At 44.3% G+C, this 25,171-nt stretch overlaps 3 protein-coding genes across 5 annotated transcripts; 1 reads left to right on the forward strand and 2 right to left on the reverse strand.

Moving 5' to 3' along the window:
- Nucleotides 1–5,081: 5,081 nt before the first annotated feature.
- Nucleotides 5,082–10,593, reverse strand: LOC120060365 (cardiolipin synthase (CMP-forming)-like). The gene is made up of 7 exons (XM_039009635.1): nt 9,256–10,593; nt 8,837–8,974; nt 7,536–7,665; nt 7,270–7,355; nt 6,996–7,064; nt 6,781–6,872; nt 5,082–6,674 (listed from the first exon to the last, which is right to left on the reverse strand). The coding sequence occupies exons 1-7, from the start codon at nt 9,802–9,804 to the stop codon at nt 6,584–6,586; spliced, it is 1,155 nt and encodes a 384-aa protein (XP_038865563.1). The 5' UTR covers nt 9,805–10,593; the 3' UTR covers nt 5,082–6,583.
- An 863-nt stretch (nt 10,594–11,456) lies between these two features.
- mcm8 (minichromosome maintenance 8 homologous recombination repair factor) lies at nt 11,457–18,329 on the reverse strand. The gene is made up of 20 exons (XM_039009634.1): nt 18,095–18,329; nt 16,821–16,957; nt 16,543–16,623; nt 16,210–16,292; nt 15,937–16,086; nt 15,763–15,863; nt 15,491–15,689; nt 15,302–15,387; nt 14,992–15,140; nt 14,834–14,908; nt 14,597–14,732; nt 14,469–14,499; nt 14,222–14,362; nt 14,008–14,149; nt 13,723–13,918; nt 13,422–13,635; nt 13,139–13,348; nt 12,951–13,027; nt 11,861–12,050; nt 11,457–11,745 (listed from the first exon to the last, which is right to left on the reverse strand). Exons 2-20 carry the CDS (start codon nt 16,948–16,950, stop codon nt 11,653–11,655), a joined length of 2,484 nt encoding a protein of 827 aa, XP_038865562.1. The 5' UTR covers nt 16,951–16,957; nt 18,095–18,329; the 3' UTR covers nt 11,457–11,652.
- A 380-nt stretch (nt 18,330–18,709) lies between these two features.
- napba (N-ethylmaleimide-sensitive factor attachment protein, beta a) lies at nt 18,710–23,994 on the forward strand. 3 transcript variants are annotated; one of them, XM_039008977.1, is made up of 10 exons: nt 18,710–18,807; nt 21,916–21,998; nt 22,082–22,198; nt 22,460–22,506; nt 22,787–22,864; nt 22,949–23,004; nt 23,221–23,305; nt 23,395–23,499; nt 23,652–23,720; nt 23,842–23,994. In XM_039008977.1, exons 1-10 carry the CDS (start codon nt 18,710–18,712, stop codon nt 23,992–23,994), a joined length of 891 nt encoding a protein of 296 aa, XP_038864905.1. The 3 variants fall into 3 exon arrangements, with proteins under 3 accessions (XP_038864905.1, XP_038864906.1, XP_038864907.1); XM_039008978.1 differs by lacking the exon at nt 22,082–22,198; XM_039008979.1 differs by lacking the exons at nt 18,710–18,807; nt 21,916–21,998; nt 22,460–22,506 and having other exon boundaries at nt 22,091–22,198.
- The last annotated feature ends 1,177 nt before the right edge of the window (nt 23,995–25,171 follow it).

The raw sequence follows: 25,171 nt of genomic DNA on the forward strand, positions 1-25,171 counted from the left end.
TGGCCGCCTCTCCTTCCAGTTCTCTGCTGCCAATGACTGGAATGAACTACAAAAATCTCTGAAACTGGAAACACTTATCTCTCTCACTAGCTTTAAGCACCAGCTGTCAGAGCAGCTCACAGATTGCTGCACCTGTACATAGCCCATCTATAATTTAGCCCAAACAACTACCTCTCCCCCTACTGTATTTATTTATTTATTTTGCTCCTTTGCACCCCATTATTTCTATCTTTACTTTGCACATTCTTCCCCTGCAAATCTACCATTCCAGTGTTTTACTTGCTATATTGTATTTACTTCGCCACCATGGCCTTTTTTTGCCTTTACCTCCCTTATCTCACCTCATTTGCTCACATTGTATATACTTATTTTTTCTACTGTATTATTGACTGTATGTTTGTTTTACTCCATGTGTAACTCTGTGTTGTTGTATGTGTCGAACTGCTTTGCTTTATCTTGGCCAGGTCGCAATTGTAAATGAGAACTTGTTCTCAACTTGCCTACCTGGTTAAATAAAGGTGAAAAAAAAAAAAAAAAAAAAATGTCTTCACTATTACTCTACAATCTAGAAAATACAAAAAATAAAGAAAAACCCTGGAATGAGTAGGGGTGTCCAAACTTGTGACTGCTGCAGAGGATAAGTTCATTAGAGTTACCATTAGAATTGGAATTGCAGCCCAAATAAATGCTTCACAGAGTTCAATTAACAGACACATCTTAACATCAACTGTTCAGAGGAGACTGTGTGAATCAGGCCTTCGTGGTCAAATTGCTGCAAAGAAACCACAACTAAAGGACATTAAGGACATTAAAAAGAAGAGACTTGCTTGGGCCAAGAAATCCGAGCAATGGACATTAGACCGGTGGAAATCTGTCCTTTGGCCCTGTCCGGGGGTATCATCGGATGGGGCCACAGTGTCTCCTGACCCCTCCTTTCTCAGCCTCCAGTATTTATGCTGCAGTAGTTTATGTGTCGGGGGGCTAGGGTCAGTCTGTTATATCTGAAGTACTTCTCCTGTCTTATCCGGTGTCCTGTGTGAATTTAAGTATGCTCTCTCTAATTCTCTCTTTCTCTCTTTCTTTCTTTCTTTCTTTCTCTCGGAGGACCTGAGCCTTAGGACCATGCCTCAGGACTACCTGGCATGATGACTCCTTGCTGTCCCCAGTCCACCTGGCCATGCTGCTGCTCCAGTTTCAATTGTTCTGCCTGCGGCTATGGAACCCTGACCTGTTCACCGGACGTGCTACCTGTCCCAAACCTGCTGTTTTCAACTCTCCAGAGACAGCAGGAGCGGTAGAGATACTCTTAATGATCGGCTATGAAAAGCCAACTGACATTTACTCCTGAGGTGCTGACTTGTTGCACCCTCGACAACTACTGTGATTATTATTATTTGACCATGCTGGTCATTTTTGAACATTTGAACATCTTGGCCATGTTCTGTTATAATCTTCACCCGGCATAGCCAGAAGAGGCATGGCCACCCCTCATAGCCTGGTTCCTCTCTAGGTTTCTTCCTAGGTTTTGGCCTTTCTAGGGAGTTTTTCCGAGCCACCGTGCTTCTACACCTGCATTGCTTGCTGTTTGGGGTTTTAGGCTGGGTTTCTGTACAGCACTTTGAGATATCAGCTGATGTAAGAAGGGCTATATAAATACATTTGATTTGATTTGGATTTGATCTGGAGTCCAAATTGGAGATTTTTGGTTCCAACCACTGTGTCTTTGTGAGACACGGTGTGGGTGAACGGATTATCTCTGCATGTGTATTTCCCACCGTAAAGCATGGAGGAGGAGGTGTTATGGTGTGGGGCTGCTTTGCTGGTGACACTGTCTGTGATTTATTTAGAATTCAAGGCACAATTCAAGGAACACGTAACCAGCATGGCTACCACATCATTCTGCAGTGATACGCCATCCCATCTGGTTGGAGCTTAGTGGGACTATCATTTGTTTTTCAACAGGACAATGGCCCAACACACCTCCAAGCCTCCATTTTACCAAGAATGAGAGTGATGGAGTGCTGCATCAGATGACCTGACCTCCACAATCCCCCGACCTCAACCAAATTGATATGGTTTGGGATGAGTCGGACCGCAGAGTGAAGGAAAAGCAGCCAACAAGTGCTCAGCATATGTAGGAACTCCTTCAAGACTGTTGGAAAACCATTCCTCATGAAGCTGGTTGAGAGAATGCCAAGAGTGTGCAAAACTGTCATGAAGGCAAAGGGTGGCTATTTTAATCATCTCAAATTGGATTTGTTTAACACTATTTTGGTTACTACATGATTCTATGTGTTATTTCATAGTTTTGATGTCTTCACTATTATTTTACAATGTAGAAAATAGTAAAAATAAAGAAAAAACCTTGAATTAGTAGGTGTTCTAAAACTTTTGACCGGTAGTGTTGGACTAGAATTAGATGCAGGCTTTCACTTCTCTTCACAAAGATTGAATGGTTATGGGTCTGAATAAATAACTGCTATAGACCGCCACCGCGCATAGACTAGCTTTTCCTGCATGGGATGTTTTTTTTAAGGAGGCCAGCGCAGCACAGCTGTTTACGTATTGCGCAAGAGACAGAGGCTATAAGCCTGAAGCTTATTATGCATAACACATAATTAATTAGCTAAATATAAGGCTAATACTGCATTGAATTTATTACATGAAAGGTAGGCTAGGACATCTATATATACTGTGTATATATATATATATATAGGGCTATATATCAATATAGAACACGTTTATCTATTTTGGATGCAATTTGAATGGAGTTGATGAAGAGAGAAAAAGGCTGCGAGAGTATGCTCATGTGTACACTGATTTAAAGCAAAGATAGGCAGCTAGACGGGGTCCCAGGTCAGGTGAGGGAACCCAACACACACACACTCTTCAAAAATGTTTAATTTAATAGCCTGTGACATGTGTTACATGTGTCTGTCTGTAGCTGGATGTTGTATCCGAGGTGGTGTTGGTGGGCACCATAGTGCCCACAAAGCTCATCACTAAGCTAAACACCTCCCCCTGCAACTGGATCCTGGACTTCCTGAATGGCCGCCCCCAGGTGGTAAGGGAAGGCAACAACACATCTGCCACGCTGATCCTCAACACTGTGGCCCCTCAGGGGTGCGTGCTTAGTCCCCTCCTGTACTCCCTGTTCACCCATGACTGCATGGCCAAACATGACTCCAACACCATCATTAGGTTTGCTGACAACACAACAGTGGTAGGCCTGATCACCGACAACAATGAGACAGCCTAAAAGGAGGAGGTCAGAGACCTGGCAGTATGGTGCCAGGTCAACAACCTCTCCCTCAATGTGAGCAAGACAAAGGAGCTGATCGTGTACTACAGGGAAAGGCGGGCCGAACAGGCCCCCATTAACATCGACAGGGCTGTAGTGGAGCGGGTCGAGAGTTTCCACATCACCAACGAACTATCATGGTCCAAACATACCAAGACAGTCGTGAAGAGGGCACGACAACACCTTTTCCCCCTCAGGAGACTGAAAAGATTTGGCATAGGTCCCCAGATCCTCAAAAAGGTCTACAGCTGCACCATCGAGAGCATCCTGACCGGTTGCATCACCGCCTGGTATGCCAACTGCTCGGCATCTGACCGTAAGGTGCTACAGAGGGTAGTGCGTACGGCCAAGTACATCACTGGGGCCAAGCTTCCTACCATCCATGACCTATACACTAGACGGTGTCAGAGGAAGCACAAAAAATTGTCAAAGGCTCCAGTCACCCAAGTCATAGACTGTTCTCTCTGCTACTGCACGGCAAGCGGTCCCGGAGCGCCAAGTCTAGGACCAAAAGGCTCCTTAACAGCTTCTACCCCCAAGCCATAAAACTGCTGAACAACTAATCAATTGGCCACCCAGACTATTTTACATTGACCCCCGTCCCCCATAGGTTTTTAAACTGCTGCTACTCGCTGTTTATTATCTATGTATAGTCACTTTACAAATTACCTCGACTAACCTGTACCCCGCACATTGACTCGGTACCGGTATCGCCTGTATATAGCCTCATTATTGTTATGTACATTTATTGTGTTACTTTTTCATTGATTAGATTTTTTCAAACTTTAGTTTATTTAGGAATTATTTTAACTCTTTCTTGAACTGCATTGTTGGTTAATTTTAAGGGATTGTAAGTAAGGATTTCATGGTAACAATACAATTTGATTTGGTAGCAGGGTGGTGTGAGGTGTACGTGGACAGAGAGGGACTGACGTCCTGAAGGCCTTAGCTCTGTGGGCTACCGCTGTCTTCCTTGAACGACCTGTACTCTGGGGGCTCGCCTGCCAGGTACAACTGTGTGTGTGTGCAGATGATGCCAATTACAATAATCATATGTGGTTGTGTTACCTACTTCAGTTGAGTGTCTGCTAAATAAGTGAAATGTAAAATGTGTGTGGGTGTTTGTAGGGAGAGCAGGGTGTCAGTTATGTTCTGGAGCTCATGAGAGATGAGCTACACCTGGCGATGGCCCTGGCAGGTAACCATGGTGACCACTATCCATAGCTAATTAAGCTACTCTGGCCGTTACCTCCTTGTCTCTTAATTCTAGCCCTCACCTCCAATCCTTTAATTTATCCAAGTATGTGTAACTGCATACTTGGAGTGTCTGAAAGTGGGTGTTGCAAAAGTGGGTGGATCAACAGTGATGTGTGTAACATCAGCACTCCGTTATTGGTTAGACAGGCCATAGCCCGGTGCGCCATGGGTCAGCTTAATGTTAAAATAGCAGCCACCTGAAACAGTCGAGTGGAAACAAATCTGCCCAATTAACTAATTCGCTTTCCAGACACCAACTTCTGTTCATCCACCCTGTTCTTTCGCCATGGCCACTTTCAGACACACTCCACATATGCAGTTACCCATGACTGCATTTATCTGCACTGACCTGAGTTCAGAGGTGAGGGTTGAACTGATTTTGTCTGCAGGATGTTGTTCGCTGGTGGAGGTTAAAAGATCCCTTGTCAGAAGACCTGAATTCACTCTTCAGATCCCGGAGGTGAAGACGCTGAATTCTCTCACACACACACAAATTGGATTTCAAGGCACCAGCCATGTAACACCTGGATAAATTAATGATTTAATAAATTAGTAAATTGTAGTGATCCTCACTGCTTTTCAAGTTTCCAAAACACTACAAATCTGATGTAATGTACTGATGAAATAACCCTCATCACCTAGTATAATTTGTAGTGGCGGGAAAAGTACCCAATTTTCATACTTGAGTGAAAGTAAATATACATTTTATAGAAAAAGACTCAAGTCAAAGTCACCCAGTAAAATCCTAATTGAGTAAAAGTCAAAGTATTTGGCTTTAAATAAGTATCAAAAGTATAAATAATTTCAAATTCCTTATAATCAAACCAGACTGCACGATTTTCTTGTTTTTTAAAATTTATTTACGGGTAGCCAGGGGCACATTCCAACACTCAGACATAAATTTACAAACAAAGCGTGTCTTTAGTGAGTCTGCCAGATCAGATGCAGTAGGGATGACCAGGGATTCTCTCTTTAAGTACGTGAATTAGACCATTTTCCCAGTCCTGCTAAGCATTCAAATTGTAATCAGTACTTTGGTTTCAGGGAAAATGTACAGAGTAAAAAGTACATTTTCTTTAGGAATGTAGTGGAGTAAAAGTTGACCAATTTAAATAGTTAAGTATATATACTTGAAAGTACTAAAGTAGTTTTAGAGGTATTTTTACTTAAGTACTTTACACCACTGATCATTTGAAGCCTCATTAAATCATGTTTCTTTCCAATATTACTGATGTTGCAGTTCGACTAGCCTTGCACAGCCATCCTTCCAAATCTTGTCACACTGAACCCTGGGCTTCCAAGGGTTTGACTAAACCTGCTGTATTGGAAAAATCACTAAGCTAGGAGACAGAACTCCCGAGTGGCGCAGCATCTCAGTGCTAGAGGCGTCACTACAGACCCTGGTTCGATTCCGGGCTGTATCACAACTGGCCGTGATCGGGAGTCCCATAGGGCAGCGCACAATTGGCCCAGCGTCAGCCGGGTTAGGGGAGGGTTTGGCCGGGGTAGGCCATCATTGTAAATAAGAATGTGTTCATACCTGACTTGCCTAGTTAAATAAAAAATGTAAAACATTATCGCAATACAAATATCAATAGTCAGTCATAATCAACAGCTGGTGACTTCAGTAGACCAGCAGTTGCCACTAACACAGCTTTGACACACTAAACCTTCTTGGTACAATTGGTGGCAATGTTGAAAACGTCCCCATCGCATACACGTTTAAAATTCCCGCCACACACACACTCTTGCAGAATCCTGATCTTCTTTACAGAACATACTAGCAATCTAAACAAGGAGTTGATACATACAGCGGGAGAGCAGGGTCATGGTTTAATCACATTCATCAGATACAAAACGGTTCCCATGGCAATACTGAGATTAAAAATACACACTCAGAGTTCATTTTGGAGTCTTTCCAAACACAAGTGCGTGTGTCTGTTCAACTTGAGTACTCAGGCGCAACAATGGTTGTGGAGTGTATTAAGTTGCAACCGTTACTTGGTGCTTGCTGAGTTGCCATGGTTACTTGGTGCTGTTGAGCACAGCGACAGTCTTCATGCCATAGTGATAGTAGCTGTAGCCTGACACAGTCGTCGTTACCGCTGTGATATACCTGCACATAAACACAGTATTACCAACACATTCAAAACAAAAATAATGAACCATTTAGAGTTTGAGTGCAGTGTGCCAAAACAGACGGCCTGTGGTGTGTGTCTTACCATAGGGCTTGCAGGAGCGGACTGTCTGTGTAGTGAAAGACAGGTGAGGCCAACGATGCTGCTACTAGAAAGAGCTGGATCGCTGTGTTCACCTGCACGCACACAACCCACACACACATGATTAACCAACTAGACAAACTGAGGACTGTTGGATGACGTTTTGTGCATGAGTATTTAGATATATGCCTGTGTGTATATAAGGTACAGAAACTTACCTTGCTGAGGGTGGTGGGTTTGAGCTGCGCTGTTGTGTAGCAGGGGTTAAAAAACTTACTGAGAGTCACCTGGAACGAGAGAGAAGGAAACAGAGCGAGAGGAGGGAGCGGAAGATAATTATTATGTAGTCTAAACAGAGCAACGCCAAAGATCTAAACGCAACAAAGTTCTGGATCCACTGCCATTCATCTCCTCGTTCCTGTATCCTACTGATGGACAATAGTGTCCGTGACAGCCCTGAACCAGCCCGCTGTGTGTGTGTGAGAGACTTACAGGAGGTGGGACAGTCTTGTATCTGACGTAGAAAACAGCTGCTATCAGACCAACGTCTCTGGCTATCACCAACGCTGTCAGGGGAGCTAAGAAAAGACACATGGTCAGAGGTGCTGGAAGACCACAAATTGAACAACATTCTTTTTTGCTTTCAAATGTGTCTTCTACATCTATGAGGATTGTGTTGACATTGTTTGGGATTATTAGCACTGTAAACAGAAAGATTTAATTTCGCAGCAAGGAAGGACTTGCATTTCAACACACACCTGGGATGAGCTGTGCATAGGTGAGACTGATGTAGAGAACGCTGATGAGGATTTTATCAGCCAATGGGTCGAGCGCGCTGCCCAGCGCAGACTTCTGACTGGGCCAGTTACGGGCTATATAACCATCCAGCTACAAAGACAACACACAGGGTTAACAGTGTGTAGTATGTATGTGTGTACGGTGGCATATATATATATTTTTAATCAAAGTACACTATATATACACAAAAGTATGTGGACATCCCTTCAAATTAGTGGATTCAGCCATTTCAGCCTCACCCGTTGCTGACAGGTGTATAAAATCAAGAACACAACCATGCAATCTCTATAGACAAACATTGGCAGTATTATGGCCTTACTGAAGAGCTCAGTGACTTTCAACGTGGCACTGTCATAGGATGCCACCTTATCAACAAATCAGTTTGTCAAATTTCTGCCCTGCTAGAGCTGCCCAGTCAACTGTAAGTTCTGTTATTGTGAAGTGGAAACGTCTAGGAGCAACAACGGCTCAGCAACAAAGTGGTAGGCCACACAAGCTATGTCAGCACAATAACTGTTCTTTGGGAGCTTCATGAAATGCCAAGCGTCAGCTGGAGTGGTGTAAAGCTCACCGCCATTGGACTCTGGAGCAGTGGAAATGCGTTCTCAGGAGTGATGAATCATCTTGCAGTCCGACGGACAAATCTGGGTTCGGCGGATGCCAAGAAAACGCTACCCGCCTTAATGCAGTGCCAACTGTAAAGTTTGGTGGAGGAGGAATAATGGTCTGGGTCTGTTTTTCATGGTTCGTGCTACGCCCTTTAGTTCTAGTGAAGGGAAATCTTAACACTACAGCATACAATGACATTCTGGACGATTCTGTGCTTCCAACTTTGTGGCAACAGTTTTCCTGTTTCAGCATGACAATGCCCTCGTGCACAAAGTGAGGTCCATACAGAAATGGTTTGTCGAGATCAGTGTGGAAGAACTTGACTGGCCTGCAAAGCGCCCTGAGCTCAACCCCATTGAACACCTTCAGGATGAATTGGAACGCTGACTGCGAGCCAGGCCTAATCGCCCAAGATCAGTGCCCGACCTCACTAATGCACTTGTGGCTGAATGGAAGCAAGTCCCCGCAGCAATATTCCAACATCTAGTGAAATGCCTTATTGCAACAAAGGGGGACCAACTCCATATTGATGCCCATGATTTTGTAATTAGATGTTCAACGAGCAATGTCCACATATTTTTGGTCATAGAGTGTATTTCAAGCTGTATGTATGTGTGTATTTCAAGCTGTGTGTGTAGGCAGGTGTTTGTACCACGTCAGTAAATCCAGCCAAAGCAAACAGCCCAAGGGAGAGGTGAAAATGTTGCTCAGTTATCAGGATTCCCAGGACTGGAGCCAGTGCGATGCGACACACACACAGCAGGTTGGGGATAGTCCACGGGTTCTCATACTGAAACACACATAGAATTATTATAATTTTTTTTTTTTAAAACACTGGTTGAGCAATATTTAGTGCAGGACTGTGCATTGTTCATGACTAGAGAGTGTGTGGTTCTTTGTCTTTAAAACATGCCATGACAGGACAAAAGTGACAGCAAGGGAAACCAGCCCTAAAAGTACTCAGCAATATGGCATAATTTAACCTACAGCAGGGCAACTTCCTGCACACAGACATCAACAACAATGAATCTGCCAAGACTACCACTTGTCTTACAACACACACCGACCTACCAGTTCTTTAAACTTGAACAGTCCTTGACCAAGATCAGATGGTCTATCGGCTGGCTGGGTGGTTTCCCTCAGGTCCACTCCAGGTGGGCAGTCGGCTGGGGTCTCACGGGGTTTTCCACTACACAGACCTCTCCAGCCTGGAAACACACCAGAACTCACTGGGAACAACCTCAACCCCAGGAGAACATGAGAGTTAGACGAGGAGTGAGCCGTAGGGTAAAACCTAAAGCGGTCGTTGTTACCCTGCGTCCTCTCGTGACCTCTGCGGCGACAAAATCGGATAACGATTTCGGTGGAACCCTTTAGCGCATGGCCGCTAACCTCTGGGGTCGTTGGGCTGGGGATGTGCGTGTCCTGTGGGGTGTGTGTGTGATATTGTGTGTAGCTGGACCACTGGGCGACAGAGGAGACTCTGTTTTTAAGTCTCTGCAGCAACTTCAGTTCTACCCTCACACACACACCTGTCTGCTGCCGCCATGACGCAGGAAATGCCCAACACACACTTCTCGCACACACCGCCAAGTTATTTTTAGAAACCGACAAGAACATCGCGAACAAGACGCGACTTACAAACTAACCTCATTTACAACTCTTTATAACACCTCCCCGCTGGTTCATATTTGTCCTGTTTCCTTAGTATCAACCAGCAGCTCTAGCCGATCAAACCAACGTGTTCCATGTTGCTGCCGTATTCCGCGAGTTTTACGACGTCGTGGTAATGGTGGATATCACCAGAGATGGATACAAGCATCTCTGATGCCAGTTAACAGTTTCCCAAAACCCTGATTTAACAAGTTAGCTAGTTTTGATAATTTGGGTAATTATAATCCGATAATGCAGGATGTGTCACCATTTTGGGCGTTCAGAGTGCATAATCTTACCACTACCTGCCTCATTTTCTCTAAAATGTAAAGGTTATTTATTTCACGCCTGCGCACTCAGATAAATCCTTGAACCAGTCACTTGCGCCACAGCTGAACAAACAGCGGCTAGTAGTGGACTCTATACGCAGCTGTAAAGGTGTCTGCAAAACCCTGTTGTTCCTAATATTTTCAACATTTACTTTATTAAAATGTTCATAATATTTCTAGCTTATTTATTTGATCACATTCGTCCCCAATGCAGTCAAATTATAAGATTTCCATAATACAAATATAGTCAAAATATGCAAAATACATTAACATTGGTCAGGAATTCATATTCAAACAGATTCATTATTAATGTATTAAACCGTTATGTATTAATATACAGTACCAGTCAAAAGTTGACACACCTACTCAAGGTGAGTCAGTCAATCTGGAGAATTTCAAGAACTTTGAAAGTTTCAAGTGCAGTCGCAAAAACTCTCATGAGGACCACCACAGACAGGAAAGGAAGACCCAGAGTTACCTGCAGGGGAGACGTTCACTGGAGTTACCAGCCTCAGAAATTTCAGCCCAAATAAATGCTTCACAGAGTTCAAGTAACAGACACATCAACAGTTCAGAGGAGACTGAATCAGACCTTCATGGTCGAATTGCTCCAAAGAAACCACTATTAAAGGACACCAATAAGAAGAAACTTGCTTGGGCCAAGAAACACGAGCAATGGACATTAAACCAGTGTAAATCTGTTCTTTGGTCTGGAGTCCAAATTGGAGATTTTTGGTTCCAACCGCCGTGTCTTTGTGAGACGCAGAGTAGGTGAAAGGATGATCTCTGCATGTGTGGTTTCCACCGTTTAGCATGGAAAAGGAGGTGTGATGGTCTGGGGGTGCTTTGCTGGTTACACTGTGAGTTATTTAGAATTCAAGGCGCACTGATACGCCAATCCATCTGGTTTGCGCTTAGTGGGACTATCATTTGTTTTTCAACAGGACAATGACCCAACACACTTCCAGGCTGTGTAAGGGCTATTTGACCAAGGAGAGTGATGGAGTGCTGCATCAGATGACCTGGCCTCCACAATCACCCGACCTCAACCCAATTGAGATGGTTTGGGATGAGTTGGACAGCAGAGTGAAGGAGAAGCAGCCAACAAGTGCTCAGCATATGTGGAAACTTCTTCAAGACTGTTGGAAAGGTATTCCAGGTGAAGCTGGTGAGAATGCCAAAAGTGTGCAAGGCAAAGGGTGGCTACTGAAGAATCTTAAATATATTTTGATTTAACACTTTATTGGTTACTACAGGTTTCCATATTTGTTATTTCATCGTTTTGATGTCATCTTCACTATTATTCTACAATGTAGAAAATAGTTAAAATAAATAAAGACCCTGGAATGAGTAGGTGTCCAAACTTTTGACTGGTACTGTATAGATATACATCTCAGTATTGGAAGAATTCTCTGATAAACAACCAATTCTTTACAAAACGTGTATTGCGTTAAGTAACAGCAGGTCTTTAAATGATGTTTGTGTGTTATATAGTCTGTAGCTGGTACTGTCTGTGTCCTTTCTTCAGCAGGTAGCCCTGTTCATTCAGAGAACTGATGAAACCTTCAAAGTCTGCAACCTGAATCAACACACACACACACACACACACACACACAACCTTTTGAATTCCACGACCTGCAACATAACAGCAGCCGTAAGATCGAAAGCAACAAACGGGTGTGTGTGGGTGTTACCTGTATGTTGAGGTCCTTGGCCAGGCTGCGTAGCTGTGTGAGGTCGTACAACATGGTGTGTGTGCGCTGAGCGTGTGTGTTGAGCGCAGTGATAAATCTCTTGGCAGCCGAACGCTGACTCATCCCAACACCCAGTACTGACCGCTCAAAGTCCAGACCTCCACTACCATCAGAGAAGGTATCTGCCAGACTGACACACACACCAGACAATATACACATTCACACACACACCAGAATGTCCCCCAGAGAATTGTCCCTTTTATTTTAGGGTATTTTTATAAATCTGTTTTACCGTTCAGAAATGAAAACACTTTATCTAGTCCTCCCCCATTTGAAAGTATCATAAGTATTTGGACAAATTCACTTATAGTGTAGTCAATTTAGTCAAACGTTTTGTATTTGGTCCCATATTCCTAGCATGCAATGACTACAAACTTGTTGAATGCATTTGCAGTTTGTTTTGCTTGCATTTCAGATTATGTTGTGCCCATTATAAATTAATGGTAAATAATGGATTGTGTCATTTTGGAGTCACTTTTATTGTAAATAAGAATATGTTTCTGAACACTTCTACATAAATGTGGATGCTACCATGGATTACGGATAATCATGAATGAATCATGAATAATAATGAGAAATCTTTCGAGGTATAAATATCATACCTCCCAAAAAATGCTAACCTCCATGTTTTGGGGGCATGATCTCTGTGCATCTGTAACGAACTCACCCATCATTATTCATGATTCTTTCAATACTATCTGTGAACATGGTAGCATCCATATTCATGTAGAAGTGTTTAGAAACATTCTGTTCTAATTTAAAGTAAGTGACAGTACATTATGTACCCCAAAAGTGAATTTGTCCAAATACATATGACACCTTCAAAATGGACTAGATACATATAGTACATTCATTTCTAAACGGTAAAACAGATATGTATGGAAATACCCTCAAATAAAAATATATTCTGTACTCACCACCTAAAACATTTGATTTCAAATCCAAACTGCTTGAGTAGAGGCAAATTAAATGTTTTAGCTTCACTGTCCAAATAAATACGTAGGGGAATGTATGTGGGATAGTGTGTTACCTGTGTTTCATGATCTCCACAACGTCTTCAGCGTCACTCTTGGTGGCTGTCTCTCTGAGCTCCAGCTTCGCCCGTGCCTACACACACATAGTCAGGGAACAGGCTCAGCTCTGTGTGACATGTTAGAGACTTTAGGATGTGTTATGATCAAATTCCATGTGTGTATTTGAGTGAGTGTGTTTGACTACCTCTGTGAGGCGGATGAGGGACTCCAGCTGGCGTGTGGTGATGGGTGTGCTGTCGACGGGGTGTGTGTGTGAGCGTAGGGAGAGGTAGAAGTCCTGGAGCGTCTGGGCAGCGGCGGTAGAGAGCGAGGGATGAACGTAGCGACGGGCATAACCAACATATTTTCTCAGCAGGGAGTGGGGGATGGGGTCTACACACTCCCCTGGACACACCTAACAGAGACAGACTCAATGTCAGAAATTCCATATATTTTGGTATTGTACTTTGGTATTTGTGTGTGGGTACCTGCAGCCGGTCAGAAAGAGGTGTGTCGGAGGGCTCCAGCAGCGAGCTCTGTGATTGATGGTCGTCTCCTCGTGTAACCACGGCACCTGAAGCCCCTCCCTTCCCTGACCTGACGGCCATGACATGTTCCGACAGCCGGCGGTCATGCGACTCATCAGGAACATCCAATAGGAGGAAGACCACGTCAAATCTCGACAGGAGGGCACTGCCCATCCTACACACACATACACAAAATAAGTCAACTTGTACCTACAGTTTAGCATTAGCTAAAAATGAAAGGTGAAAATGTGTGTGAGTCTACTTGAGGTTTTCGGAGACCGTCTTGGCCCTGTTGTAGTGTCCTCCAGCAGGGTTAGCAGCAGCGATAACAGAGGTCCTAGCAGGTAGGGAACACACCAGACCAGCCTTAGCCAGACTGATGGTCTGCTGCTCCATGGCCTCTAGTAACGCTTGTTGCTGATGGCCCAGCTTATCAAACTCATCTATACAGCACAGCCCTGACACAAACACACAAATGGCACAGATAGGTTGGATGATGACAGTTGGGATGATGATAGTTGGGATGTAAGCGCACACACACCCCTACCTTGGTCTCCTAGTACCAGAGCTCCAGCCTCCAGTGCGTAGTCTCCAGAGCCGGCGTCTCTGGACAGAGTGACGGTCAGCCCTGACGTACTGGTAGTGTTACCACACACATAGATCCCCCTGGGAGCCACATTACACACCGCCTACACACACACACACACAGTTACAACGGCGAGTTTGAGGTTGGCGTGTTCGTAAGTGTGTGTGCATGTTACCTGTAGCATCTGACTCTTCCCCAGGCCAGGGTCTCCCACCACCAGTATATGAGGGTCTCCTCTGATGGGGATCCTGTTCTTATCATCAGCATGCTTCTGACTGCCTCCAAACAACGCTAAGGACAGGCCTGCTTTTACTAGCTACACACAAACAAAACACACATTTCTTTTTAAACAAACACCTTCTTTGAAACATGGCCACAGCTTACCTGAAACAACATGACCAATGGAAACTAGGCTTACTCACCAGGTGGCCGTAGATGGCTGGACACAAGGAGCTGGAATACAAATCATATCAGTCACTCACAATATATAACAAAAGCACTATATTAGTACAGTAGTGTCACAGTAATATTCCATGTGTGCGTGTCTTACTGTACGATGAGCTTCAGTAGATCAGGTTGGCTGTGTATTTCCTGGATGGCGTACAGCTCCTTCAAAGAGAACTCTATCCCTGATGACCTTTCACCTCCAGATGACCCCTGACCTCCAGCCTCCTTCACTTTCTGACCTTAAGAAGAAACTTGATTGTCCACACAATTTGAAAACACTTCATTGTTTGGCCTCCCAATAACATGTGTGACAACTACACAATAACAGACCTACAGCTACCTTTAGAGTTGCTGACGGAGTTGGCCTCAATGTAGAGCAGGAACATACACTTATCCTTCTTCCCCCTGCTGCCGCCTACACACACCACACACACACCTCATCAATTACTCAGACAGTGCCAGTGAAGTTAACAACTGTGTATGTGTGTGAGTGAATACCGTCGTCTTGGCTGACTCGGACTGTTCCAGTAATAGTAACGGTGTCTCCAGGGACCGCACTGTCACAGAGGTCAGAGGTCAGGTGACATTCCACCGTCCGAGGGATCCGCCCTGCCTCCCTCTGCTCTCCTCCAATCAGCTCCTGGACCCTGGGGCACCATGGGAAATAGTTTGCATACACAGCTTCAGTCCCCTAAACACTTTCCCCCTAGTCACTGACCCCTACCTAGCCCATACACCCTAGAAACGCATGGAGATCTACGAAGATTGGATAGGTATGTATAAGCATTATAAATAATAGTGTAGTTACTTGATATTCTGCCAGTCCACAGTGAGGGTGAGAGGGGAGCTCCTGTTGGGGACGAAGGAACGACTGCGACACTGTGGCTGCACACACTGAAGAAACACACGCACAATCAGCACACACACAGCCTGTGGTTCAATCCAATGTAGGTTGTAGTGAAAGTGCTCTGTGGCAAGGTGACTGTATGTGTTGTACCTTGGTGGGCGTGGTGAACTTGCCGTGTGGCAGGGTGAGTGTGTGTGTGTGTGAGCAGCCGGAGCAGGTGAAAGCCAAGCTTGTGCAGAGTGGTCTGATGTTGCTGACACGTACCACGGTCCCCCTCACACACACCAACCGACCAAACACACTCGCACGCAGCGTCCTCAGGGCTGTCAATGGCTCATAGTTATACAACCTGAAACAAACACACAGTTATACAACCTGAAACTGAGTCAGAGAGAGACCGTGAGAGAGTGTGCGTGTTTTACCTGGCGCTGATGTGGGGTATGTTAATGATGGGTGTGGCTCCCCCAGGAAGCCCTTCCCCCTGTAACTCTGCAGCGTGTCTCTCCAAGTCCATCGTCAAAACCTGACACACACACACACACACATTAAAATACATAGACACAACTACCTTCAGTGAAGCGTGTGTGTATATGTACCTGGTGTATGGCGAGGCCCAGACAGTTGAGAGTGGTCTCTGGTTGTTCTCTCAGCTGATTGGACAGGTCCGGCAGAGCCATACACACCTTCTTATCCTCAACAAGAGCCTTATAGTCCACCAACACACTGCCCTGACGCTCAATCTCATCCTAGACACACACACACACACACACACACACACACACACAAATGAAGCTTGCCCACTCACTAAAGGCTACTATTTTTAGAGGTTAAAACAATGTGCAGAAATCTCTTTTTTTTTCCCATCTTACTTTGTCATAGAGGTGTATCTGTGAGGTGAAGTACTGTTCAAACACTTTGATCTTCTCCACATACGGAGAACTCTCTATGAAACCTTCATACAGGAAACACACAAAAAAATAGGTATATAGACAATACACACACACATTAAAATACAAACACACAACAGGAGGTCTGCGGCACCTTAATTGAGGAGGACGGGCTCGTGGTAATGGCTGGGGCAGAATAGGTGGAACGGTATCAAATACATCAAACACATCACTTCCATGTGTTTGATGCCATTCCATTTACTCCATTATTATGAGCCGTTCTCCCCTCAGTAGCCTCCACTGATACACACCTACCTTCAGTGAAGTAGAGGGCCCAGCCTTTATAGGGAGAGAGTCTGTCCAGAGTGGTCTGAGACACACGGGACTGAGAGGAGCCTAGAAAGAGACAGCAAGAGAAAGAGATACTGAAGCCTCCACAATGGAGTCAGTGTTGTCCCAAAACCAAGGGGTTGGAAATCATTGAGAAGTTAAGGAATATTTAGAGGCTAGTAAGGGGCTAGTCTTACCTCTAACTGTCCCTTACCTCTAACCAGGCTAACTGTGTGGTGTGTGTGTGTGTGTCTGACCCAAACCTCTTTGAGCACTGGGGGGGCGTGAGTTTCCTCTCCATGGTCTTCCCCTCCATCCCCCTCCTCCTCCCCTCCATCCCCCTCCCCTCTGCCGTCCTCTGCAGGAGCTGTGAGCAGAACCCTCTCCACTCATCTTACACCTAGAAATGCGAGAGGGATAACATAGAGAAATATAGAGAGATTGTAGAGAAAGAGAGGTTCAGGCGTTTGGGGATGAATAGGGATAGCTCATTCTAAAGGCATCCTAACATCCTGAACATTTGTGAAAAACTAACATTGGAGAATGGAGCAAAACAGGCTAAAGTTGCTAATGAAGATAGTCCTCGCTCTAATAATGCCTCGTTCCTTGATGGAGTGTTTCATGGAGAAGGATGTGTTTTTGGTAGATCCATCTGCCGTCAACGAGATGGTGGAGGACACACTGGGAAAGTGACCCGGAGTGGTATTGTGTTGATTTATTGCATGTTAGAAGAACAAAATGAAAGTGCATTGTGTCTTGGGGAATTATCTGAGTGTTTAGTAGAAAGTTGTAATTTTCTGATCTGGGCACCGGTAAAATGTGTCATCTCTGGCATTGCGGTGGAAATTGAGGATGAAAAACTAAAAGCAGAATGGTACCAGGAGTAGTGGGGGCAAGTCGAATGAACCGTATGGTGAATGGAAGGACAGAGGAAAGCCTATCGGTGCTATTGTTATTTGATGAAGAATCTCTTCTGACATGTAAAGCTGGGGTATATGAGATAAGTAGTGAGAGCTTATGTGAACAGACCGTTGTAGTGTCATAATGTAAAATGTCATGTTTGGCCAATGGCAAGTGTGTGCAGAAGGAATAAATACGGTATGTTGTGGAAGAGTCAGTGGAATCACGTTCCTGAGTTCACTGTAAGGGTGAAGAAGGTCGAAGTAGCAAGAATCCGAGCTGTCCACCAGGTCTCCTATGCAGAGGCAGTGCAAATAGCCGAAGGAAAAAGTTCAAATTAGGAAGAAAAGGCAATGGATGCTCCGCGGACCGCCATAATTCAGGAGAAGAGAAGATTAACCTCGCTAACATAACTCGTTTAATAGAGGAATATGACGCAATTAACAGTCAATTCAATAGCTAACGTTCGCTGTTATGTTGGGTGTGAACGACAGCTAACTTAGGTCACCTGAGCTAGCTAACTCACAATGTATGGTGAAAAGTTACCACCTAGCATAACTATCTTCAGCTACCTCACCTGCTACTAGAATAGCTAAATTAGTTAGCTACAATCGTGGAGACAAATGTTTCTACTCACTCGAGTTGCTTAGCTGGGATGCAAACGTCACTTCTAAAGACAAACTTTACAGGATAATAGATACTCTTTGGTTACGCTTCTTTCATAAGCTAAATGTGCAATTATATTCTTAACTAGCTAACGTTATAGCAGATATATAAATATAAACCATATATTTGGCTAACAGTTAGCTAGTTAAAAAACGACAGCTTCTATTCAGTTGATGATGGTTCTGTTTATTTTTTTCTTCTTTAGCTTTGGCGCAATTTCGAGGCAACTTCCGCTTCTTTGCAGCGGAAGACCATACCAACAGCATAAACAAATACTAATCATAGTTTTGTTTTAAGTCTTGTATGAATAGCTATATAACATACTTGTTATATGAGCTAGCAGAAAATATAAATGCAGTATGATTCGTACGAAAAAAAGCGTACTGGATTAAAACTTTCAATTTTCTCCAGCTCGCTAGGTGGTGGTGATGCACCAAGACTTTGAGGAAATCAGAATAAATAGTCACACAACCGAGGAAGATTCTCTCTCATCAGCACCACCTCTCAGCATCCATTCCCAGCTAAACGGATTCTCCGGAATATTTGTTTTTACCTTGTCGACGACACACACACAGCCCAAACAGCGATGGATACCTCCGGGAAAGAGAAGGAGGCGATGCAGCTGATGGCTGAAGCCGACAAGAAGGTCAAATCCTCCGGCTCATTCCTGGGGGGGATGTTCGGGTGAGATGCACTGGTTTCCTTGTTCAAGTCAGTACACGAGCGCTGATTCAGTAATTCATCACGGAGGGGGGAAGGGTCGATGCGTTGCATGACATTGGACAAAGAAATCGCGAGTGTATTGGTGATGTAGCTGTATGATGATTAGGCCTACAATAATGTAAATGTTTTAAAAGTATCATTATGCAGTAGTGAGGGGGAGAATGTCGGGCCTGTTTGTCGCAGTCAGTCAGGCCTCTGCCTTGGGTAGAAGATCTGCAGTGTTCCGGTCATCTGACTGCAAATTGTCAACATTTACTGTTTAACCACCAGGATATCGTTGCTCATTACATATGAAAGGGTAATGGCCTATTATATAGGTACGGAAGTCCAGAAAGGACATATTGTATGAATAAATAAATAAATTCCTTCATTATGTCGAGATCACAACTTATTTACACTACATCACCAAAAGTATGTGAACACCCCTTCAAATTAGTGGATTCGGCTATTTCAGCCACACCCGTTTCTGACAGGTGTATAAAATCGAGCACGCAGCCCTGCAATCTCCATAGACAAACATTGTCAGTAGAATGGCCCGTACTGAAGGGCTCAGTGACTTTCAACATGGCACCGTCATAGCATACCACCTTTCCAACAAGACAGTTGTCAAATTTCTTCCCTGGTAGAGCTTCCCCGGTCAACTGTAAGTGCTGTTATTGTGAAGTGGAAACGTCTAGGAGCAACAACAGCTCAGCCGCGAAGTGGTAGGCCACACAAGCTCACAGAACAGGACCTCCAAGTGCTGAAGCGCATAGCATGCAAAAATCGTCCGTTCTCGGTTGCAACACTCACTACCGAGTTCCAACCAGCTTCTGGAAGCAACGTCAGCACAAGAACTGTTAGTCTGAAGCTTCATGAAATGGGTTTCCATGGCCAAGCAGCCGCAAACAAGCCTAAGATCACCATGCACAATGCCAAGAGTCTGCTGGAGTGGTGTAAAGCTCACTGCCATTGGACTTTGGAGCAGTGGAAACACGTTCTCTAGATTGATTAATCACGCTTCACCATCTGGCAGTCTGACAAACCATACAGAAATGGTTTGTCAAGATCGGTGTGGAAGAACTTGACTGGTCTGCACAGAGCCCTGAGCTCAACCCTATTGAACACATTTGGGATGAATTGGAACGCCAACTGCGAGCCAGGCCTAATCGCCCAACATCAGTGCCGACCTCACTAATACTCTTGTGGCTTAATGGAATCAAGTCCCTGCAGCAATGTTCCACCATTTGGTGGAAAGCCTTCCCAGAGGAGCGGAGGCTATTATAGCAGTTAAGGTGGGACCAACTCCATATTAATGCCCATGATTTTGTAATGAGATGTTCGACGAGCAGGTGTCCACATACTTCTGGTCATGTAGTGTATCTCATGATCACGACATAACAAAAGTTGTTTTGTCGAGATCAAGATATCATTTTCTCATGGTCACAACATAACAAAAGTTGTTTTGTTGAGATCACAAGATACACTCTAGAAATAGGAGTGTGAACGTATTGATGATGGATTGACAGTATGGCTGAGGTGGAAGAGCCCGTGGTGGATCAGAGCATACGCTTTTTTATTGATTGCTACACTAAGTTAGAATGTTAGCAAGCTAAATGTTCCTTGCCTTGAGCTAAAAGCACATGGGGCATTTAAGCCCTGAATGATGTCTGACGGCAGCACTGTCTCCAAGGCTGTGTGTTCCACCCCCAGGACCACAGTCAATCGCATGCAAGAAATAACGCAGCCAACTTGGCTAGTCTTGTGAGTGAGCTAGCTAGCTAGGTAGTCTTGTTACCTAGCTTGCTAGCTAGCTTGTTATCTGTGCAGGTTGTTAGCTTGCATAACTGATATGCATATAATTGTAAGGGACACTTGTTTTTATGGATAATATTTACATTTACAGAGCTTGATCAGATTCAATAGCAGCTTCAGAGGCTGATAAGTCAGGATTCTGCCTTGTAGGCTTTCCTAGGTAATGCTCCTTGCAAGCAGATCAGCATTCAGTGCATTATGTAAATGATCAAGAGTGGTTGCACTCTATTCCTGGCAGGCTGAACAGATTCAATAGGATCCTCAGAGGCTCATAAAATGAGCCTTACATATGAAGCTGCTATTGAATCTAATCAGCCTGCCAGTAATAGAGCACACCCACTCTAGATGATATGCATCAGCCTATAAAGCACTTTGACAGCTAATCTGCATGAAACGAGCCTTACCTATGAAACAGCCTACAAGGCAACATCCTCTGAGGCTGAAATTGTATCTGATCAGCCTGTCAGGAATGGAGCTTACACACTGTAAATTTAAATATTACACACAAAACATGAAGTGTCTCATATAATTAAATAACAGTTATGGAAGCTAACAAACAGCATAGATCGCAAGCTAGCTTGTTATCTAGCTAGCTAGCTCACAAACTAGCCAAATGCATGCGATTGGCTGTGGTCTTGGGTGCGGCATGCAGCCTGGTAGACTACCTGTCAGGCATCGTTCAGGGCTTTAATGCCCCACGAGAGTACTGCGATCAATGCAGCCACATTGATGAGGTTGTTGTCGTGCATCTGAACAAATTAATGGATGATCAATGGTACTTTTGATTATCTCGTGATTTCAACAAAACAACTTTTGTTATGTCATGATCACAAGAAAATAATCTTGTGATCTTGACAAAACACTGTTTGTTATGTACTGTAATAATCATGAGATAAATAAGTTGTGATCTTTAGATAACAAGATAATAATGTTTTTATTCATACAGTATGTTCTCTCTGGACTTCCATATTGGCCTATTCTGTAGAACAGACATGGCTCTCTGACATGTAGTAGGCCAGCTCTATTCATGAGATTTTCTTTAGTAGACAACGTTCAGTTTGTATCCTCCTGAATGAGACCCAGTAAACACAAACACACATTGTCTGACGATGTCCAGGTCTATAGCTCATATACCTGCCAGTTTTTAACCATGTGTGTGTGTGTGTGTGTGTGTGTGTGTGTGTGTGTGTGTGTGTGTGTGTGTGTGTGTGTGTGTGTGTGTGTGTGTGTGTGTGTGTGTGTGTGTGTGTGTGTGTGTGTGTGTGTGTATTTCAGGGGGAGTCACCACAAAGTAGAAGATGCATGTGAGATGTACGCCAGAGCAGCCAACATGTTCAAGATGGCCAAGAACTGGACTGGTGGGCCTCACACACACACACTGCTGAAATACTATAGATGTTCCATAGACATGATAATTATGTTTGTGTGTGTGTGTGTGTAGCTGCTGGTAATGCGTTCTGCCAGGGGGCCCGGCTCCACATGCAGCTGCAGAACAAACTGGACTCAGCCACCAGCTTCGTCGACGCAGGGAACGCTTACAAGAAGGCTGACCCTCAGGGTAGGAACACGTACCCACACCTACTCACTCCAAAACATACTAGACTAGAGGGCAAAGCCTCCCTGACATCTGGGACCCTCCCCTTTGATATTAGTCCCTAATAGTAGGTAAAGTATGCTTTTGTCTTTGGTCTCTCTCTGACCCTCTCTGGTGGGAAAACCTAACCTCTCTTACTCTCTGCTCCCTTCATATATCTCCCTGCCCCCTTTTCTCTTTCTCTCTCCCCTCTTTCACTCCTCCCTTTCCTCCTCTTCCTTGTAGAGGCTATCAACTGTCTAAATGCAGCCATCGATATTTACACTGACATGGTAAGCCTAGTCTAACCCTTGAGCCCTGACCTCTAATCCCTAACCTGTGACCTCTAACCATACCACTTTCATCTTGAACCTGCTTCACCCGTTTCTATGTGCAATTGTGCATGTACTGTGTGTGAAGGGGGCTATGTTTTCTAGCCATCATCGGCTGAGACCGCCCGATATGAAGGCTGATACAGTATGTACTGTATATTCTAGTGATTCTGTATCAGCGTTGTTGCAATCGACATGTTATTCTCCATCTCTGTCCTAATAATCCACATGTGTATTACAGGGTAGGTTTACTATTGCAGCCAAACATCACATCACCATCGCAGAGGTGTATGAGTCTGAGCTGGTGGACATAGAGAAGGTACGGAACACACACAAAACGCGTGCACACACACACACAGAACTCCATATGAACAATACTTGATGTGTGTGTCTCGTTGCCCAGGCGATCGCCCACTATGAGCAGGCAGCCGATTATTATAAAGGGGAGGAGTCCAACAGGTGAGTCTCCTGTGATGTTTAGTATAAATTAATACTATACCATTCAGTTATGCTACCCTCTACTATTACTCAAATGCTATTGTATTATACTACTCAAGTACTTTCTATCATAGAAATTAGGGTTCAGGGGGAGTTGTCATGAGGGGTTCCCCAGGTCTCTATGCTGGGACCTGTACTGTTCCTTCCTTCTCTCGCTGTCTCTCTCCTCTCTCTCAGTTCTGCTAACAAGTGTCTGCTGAAGGTGGGCCACTACAGTGCTCAGCTGGAGCAGTATCCGAAAGCCATTGAGATCTACGAGCAGGTGTGTTTTGCCTGCATTTTATAACCCTGAAATGTGATGATCGGTTCTCTCTGAGGGATGTCACAGTGATGTAATGGTGTGTGTGTCAGGTGGCCACCAATACCATGGACAACCCCCTGCTGAAGTATAATGCCAAAGAGTACTTCTTTAAAGCCTCCCTCTGTCACTTCATAGTGGATGAACTCAATGCAAAGGTATTATTATTATCATTATTATTAGTGGTAGTTGTTTTCTTGTTTTGAAGCAAGACACACGGAGTAGACACATTCTTCATATTATTCCAACTGAACCGAGGGAGTACCTGTCAATTATTAGTGATTGTGTGTGCGTTTTGTGTTTTTTATAGCTGGCCATAGAGAAGTATGAGGAGATGTTTCCTGCTTTCGCAGACTCCAGAGAGTGCAAGCTGCTGAAGGTAGACACAATGAGCGCCTTTGTGTGTGCGTGTGTGTAAAAGACTTCACGCTGCTCATTTAACAGCATAGCTTCCTTCTTCACGAGCCCACACCCATCTCCCCCTCTCTGTCTCTCTGTAGAAGTTGCTGGATGCCCATGAGGAGCAGAACTGTGAGGCGTTTACTGAAGCTGTTAAAGAGTTTGACTCCATCTCTCGTCTGGACCAATGGCTCACCACCATGCTGCTCCGTATCAAGAAGACCATCCAGGGAGATGCTGGAGATCTCAAATAAAGAGAGATAGAGGGGTGGGTTGGGGGAGGATACAAGGAGGGAGGGATAGAGAAAAAGATGGCTAGGTAGAGAGATGATGGAGAGAGAGGAGGGGAGAGAGGATGGACAGAGACAGAAGGAGAGATGAGGGAGGGAGAGATATAGGGTTAGGGCAGTGGTGTGAATGGAGACAGGTCTCTATGCATTTGATGTGTTCAGTGTAAATAAGTCCATGGCTCCTGTAGTCCATCGTGTCTTACCATACCTTTCCTCAAACTCCTGTCAAAAACGTTAGCTGTTTCAACTTAAAATAGGAGTTACCCAGCTGATGTAAAGTTACGTCAACTTATCAAGTTGAGTTGACAAAACCAGGGAACAAATGATTAGATACATTATAGTATACAAGTTCATACAACTTTATATTTTAGGTCAGTGGGGTACACTTACACTCATGTTTTTAAGTTGAAACAGTAAGCCTTTTACAGTGCATGGCACACTTAACCTTCCTAACCTCTCCACTGAATGTCTTCCCTTGTTTGGGCCCTGTACGTTCATGTTTTAAAGTGTAGGGCTGTACAGATAGTGTGTGAAAAGGTGGAGTGTGTGTGTGTGGCACGCACACAATGTATCACATTGAAGCCAATATATCTGTGACAGTGCTGGTTGTGGTTGTTTTGTTGTTTTTGTTCTTGTTTTGTGTGTGTGTGTGTGAGTGAGTGAGAGAAACAACCAAAGGGACATCCTGTTCTATTCATTCTATTTCTATGGTCCCCTTAGATATGTTTTCCACCCCTAGACACTTCCCCAAACCCGCTAGACACTTATGATCTGAAAAGATTGGATAGGTATAAGCACACACATATCCAATCCTCTCAGATCTACACATGTGTTAAGGGTCAAAGGTTAAGGGTTAAGGCCAGAGATTATGGGAAGTGTCTGTAATGTAGTGTGTGTTGCTGTGGTGTGTGTATTCCTCTCAGCATGTTGCCATGGTAATGATGTGTGTGTTCAGTGTTGTGTGCAGTCAAACTACAGGTTATCACACATATCTCTATGTTCATGAATTACCACACGTTTGTGCAAAAATTTACTAAAAATAAAACTTCAACAAACTTGCATTTGCTGCGGTGTGTCTGTGTGTGCTTGTGTGAAAGAAAGCGAGAGGGGGGAATATTGTATCTTTCTATAATCAAAATCA

The sequence above is a fragment of the Salvelinus namaycush genome, chromosome 15 (assembly GCF_016432855.1).
Source record: "Salvelinus namaycush isolate Seneca chromosome 15, SaNama_1.0, whole genome shotgun sequence".
NCBI classification, from domain to species: domain Eukaryota; kingdom Metazoa; phylum Chordata; class Actinopteri; order Salmoniformes; family Salmonidae; genus Salvelinus; species Salvelinus namaycush.

Coding starts and splice junctions, on each gene's coding strand:
- mcm8 (XM_039009634.1), bottom strand. CDS start 16,950: ATGAGTGGAGAGGGTTCTGCTCACAGCTCCTGCAGAGGACGGCAGAGG. Junction 15,864..15,936: donor TGGGCCTCGCCATACACCAG/GTACATATACAC, acceptor TGTGTGTGTCAG/GTTTTGACGATGGACTTGGA. Junction 15,141..15,301: donor GTGGACTGGCAGAATATCAA/GTAACTACACTA, acceptor ATGGTGCCCCAG/GGTCCAGGAGCTGATTGGAG.
- LOC120060365 (XM_039009635.1), bottom strand. CDS start 9,804: ATGTTCTTGTCGGTTTCTAAAAATAACTTGGCGGTGTGTGCGAGAAGT. Junction 7,356..7,535: donor CTATGCACAGCTCATCCCAG/GTGTGTGTTGAA, acceptor GTCTTTTCTTAG/CTCCCCTGACAGCGTTGGTG. Junction 6,675..6,780: donor CCGCTCCTGCAAGCCCTATG/GTAAGACACACA, acceptor GTTTATGTGCAG/GTATATCACAGCGGTAACGA.
- napba (XM_039008977.1), top strand. CDS start 18,710: ATGGATACCTCCGGGAAAGAGAAGGAGGCGATGCAGCTGATGGCTGAA. Junction 23,500..23,651: donor TGGATGAACTCAATGCAAAG/GTATTATTATTA, acceptor TGTTTTTTATAG/CTGGCCATAGAGAAGTATGA. Junction 23,721..23,841: donor GAGAGTGCAAGCTGCTGAAG/GTAGACACAATG, acceptor GTCTCTCTGTAG/AAGTTGCTGGATGCCCATGA.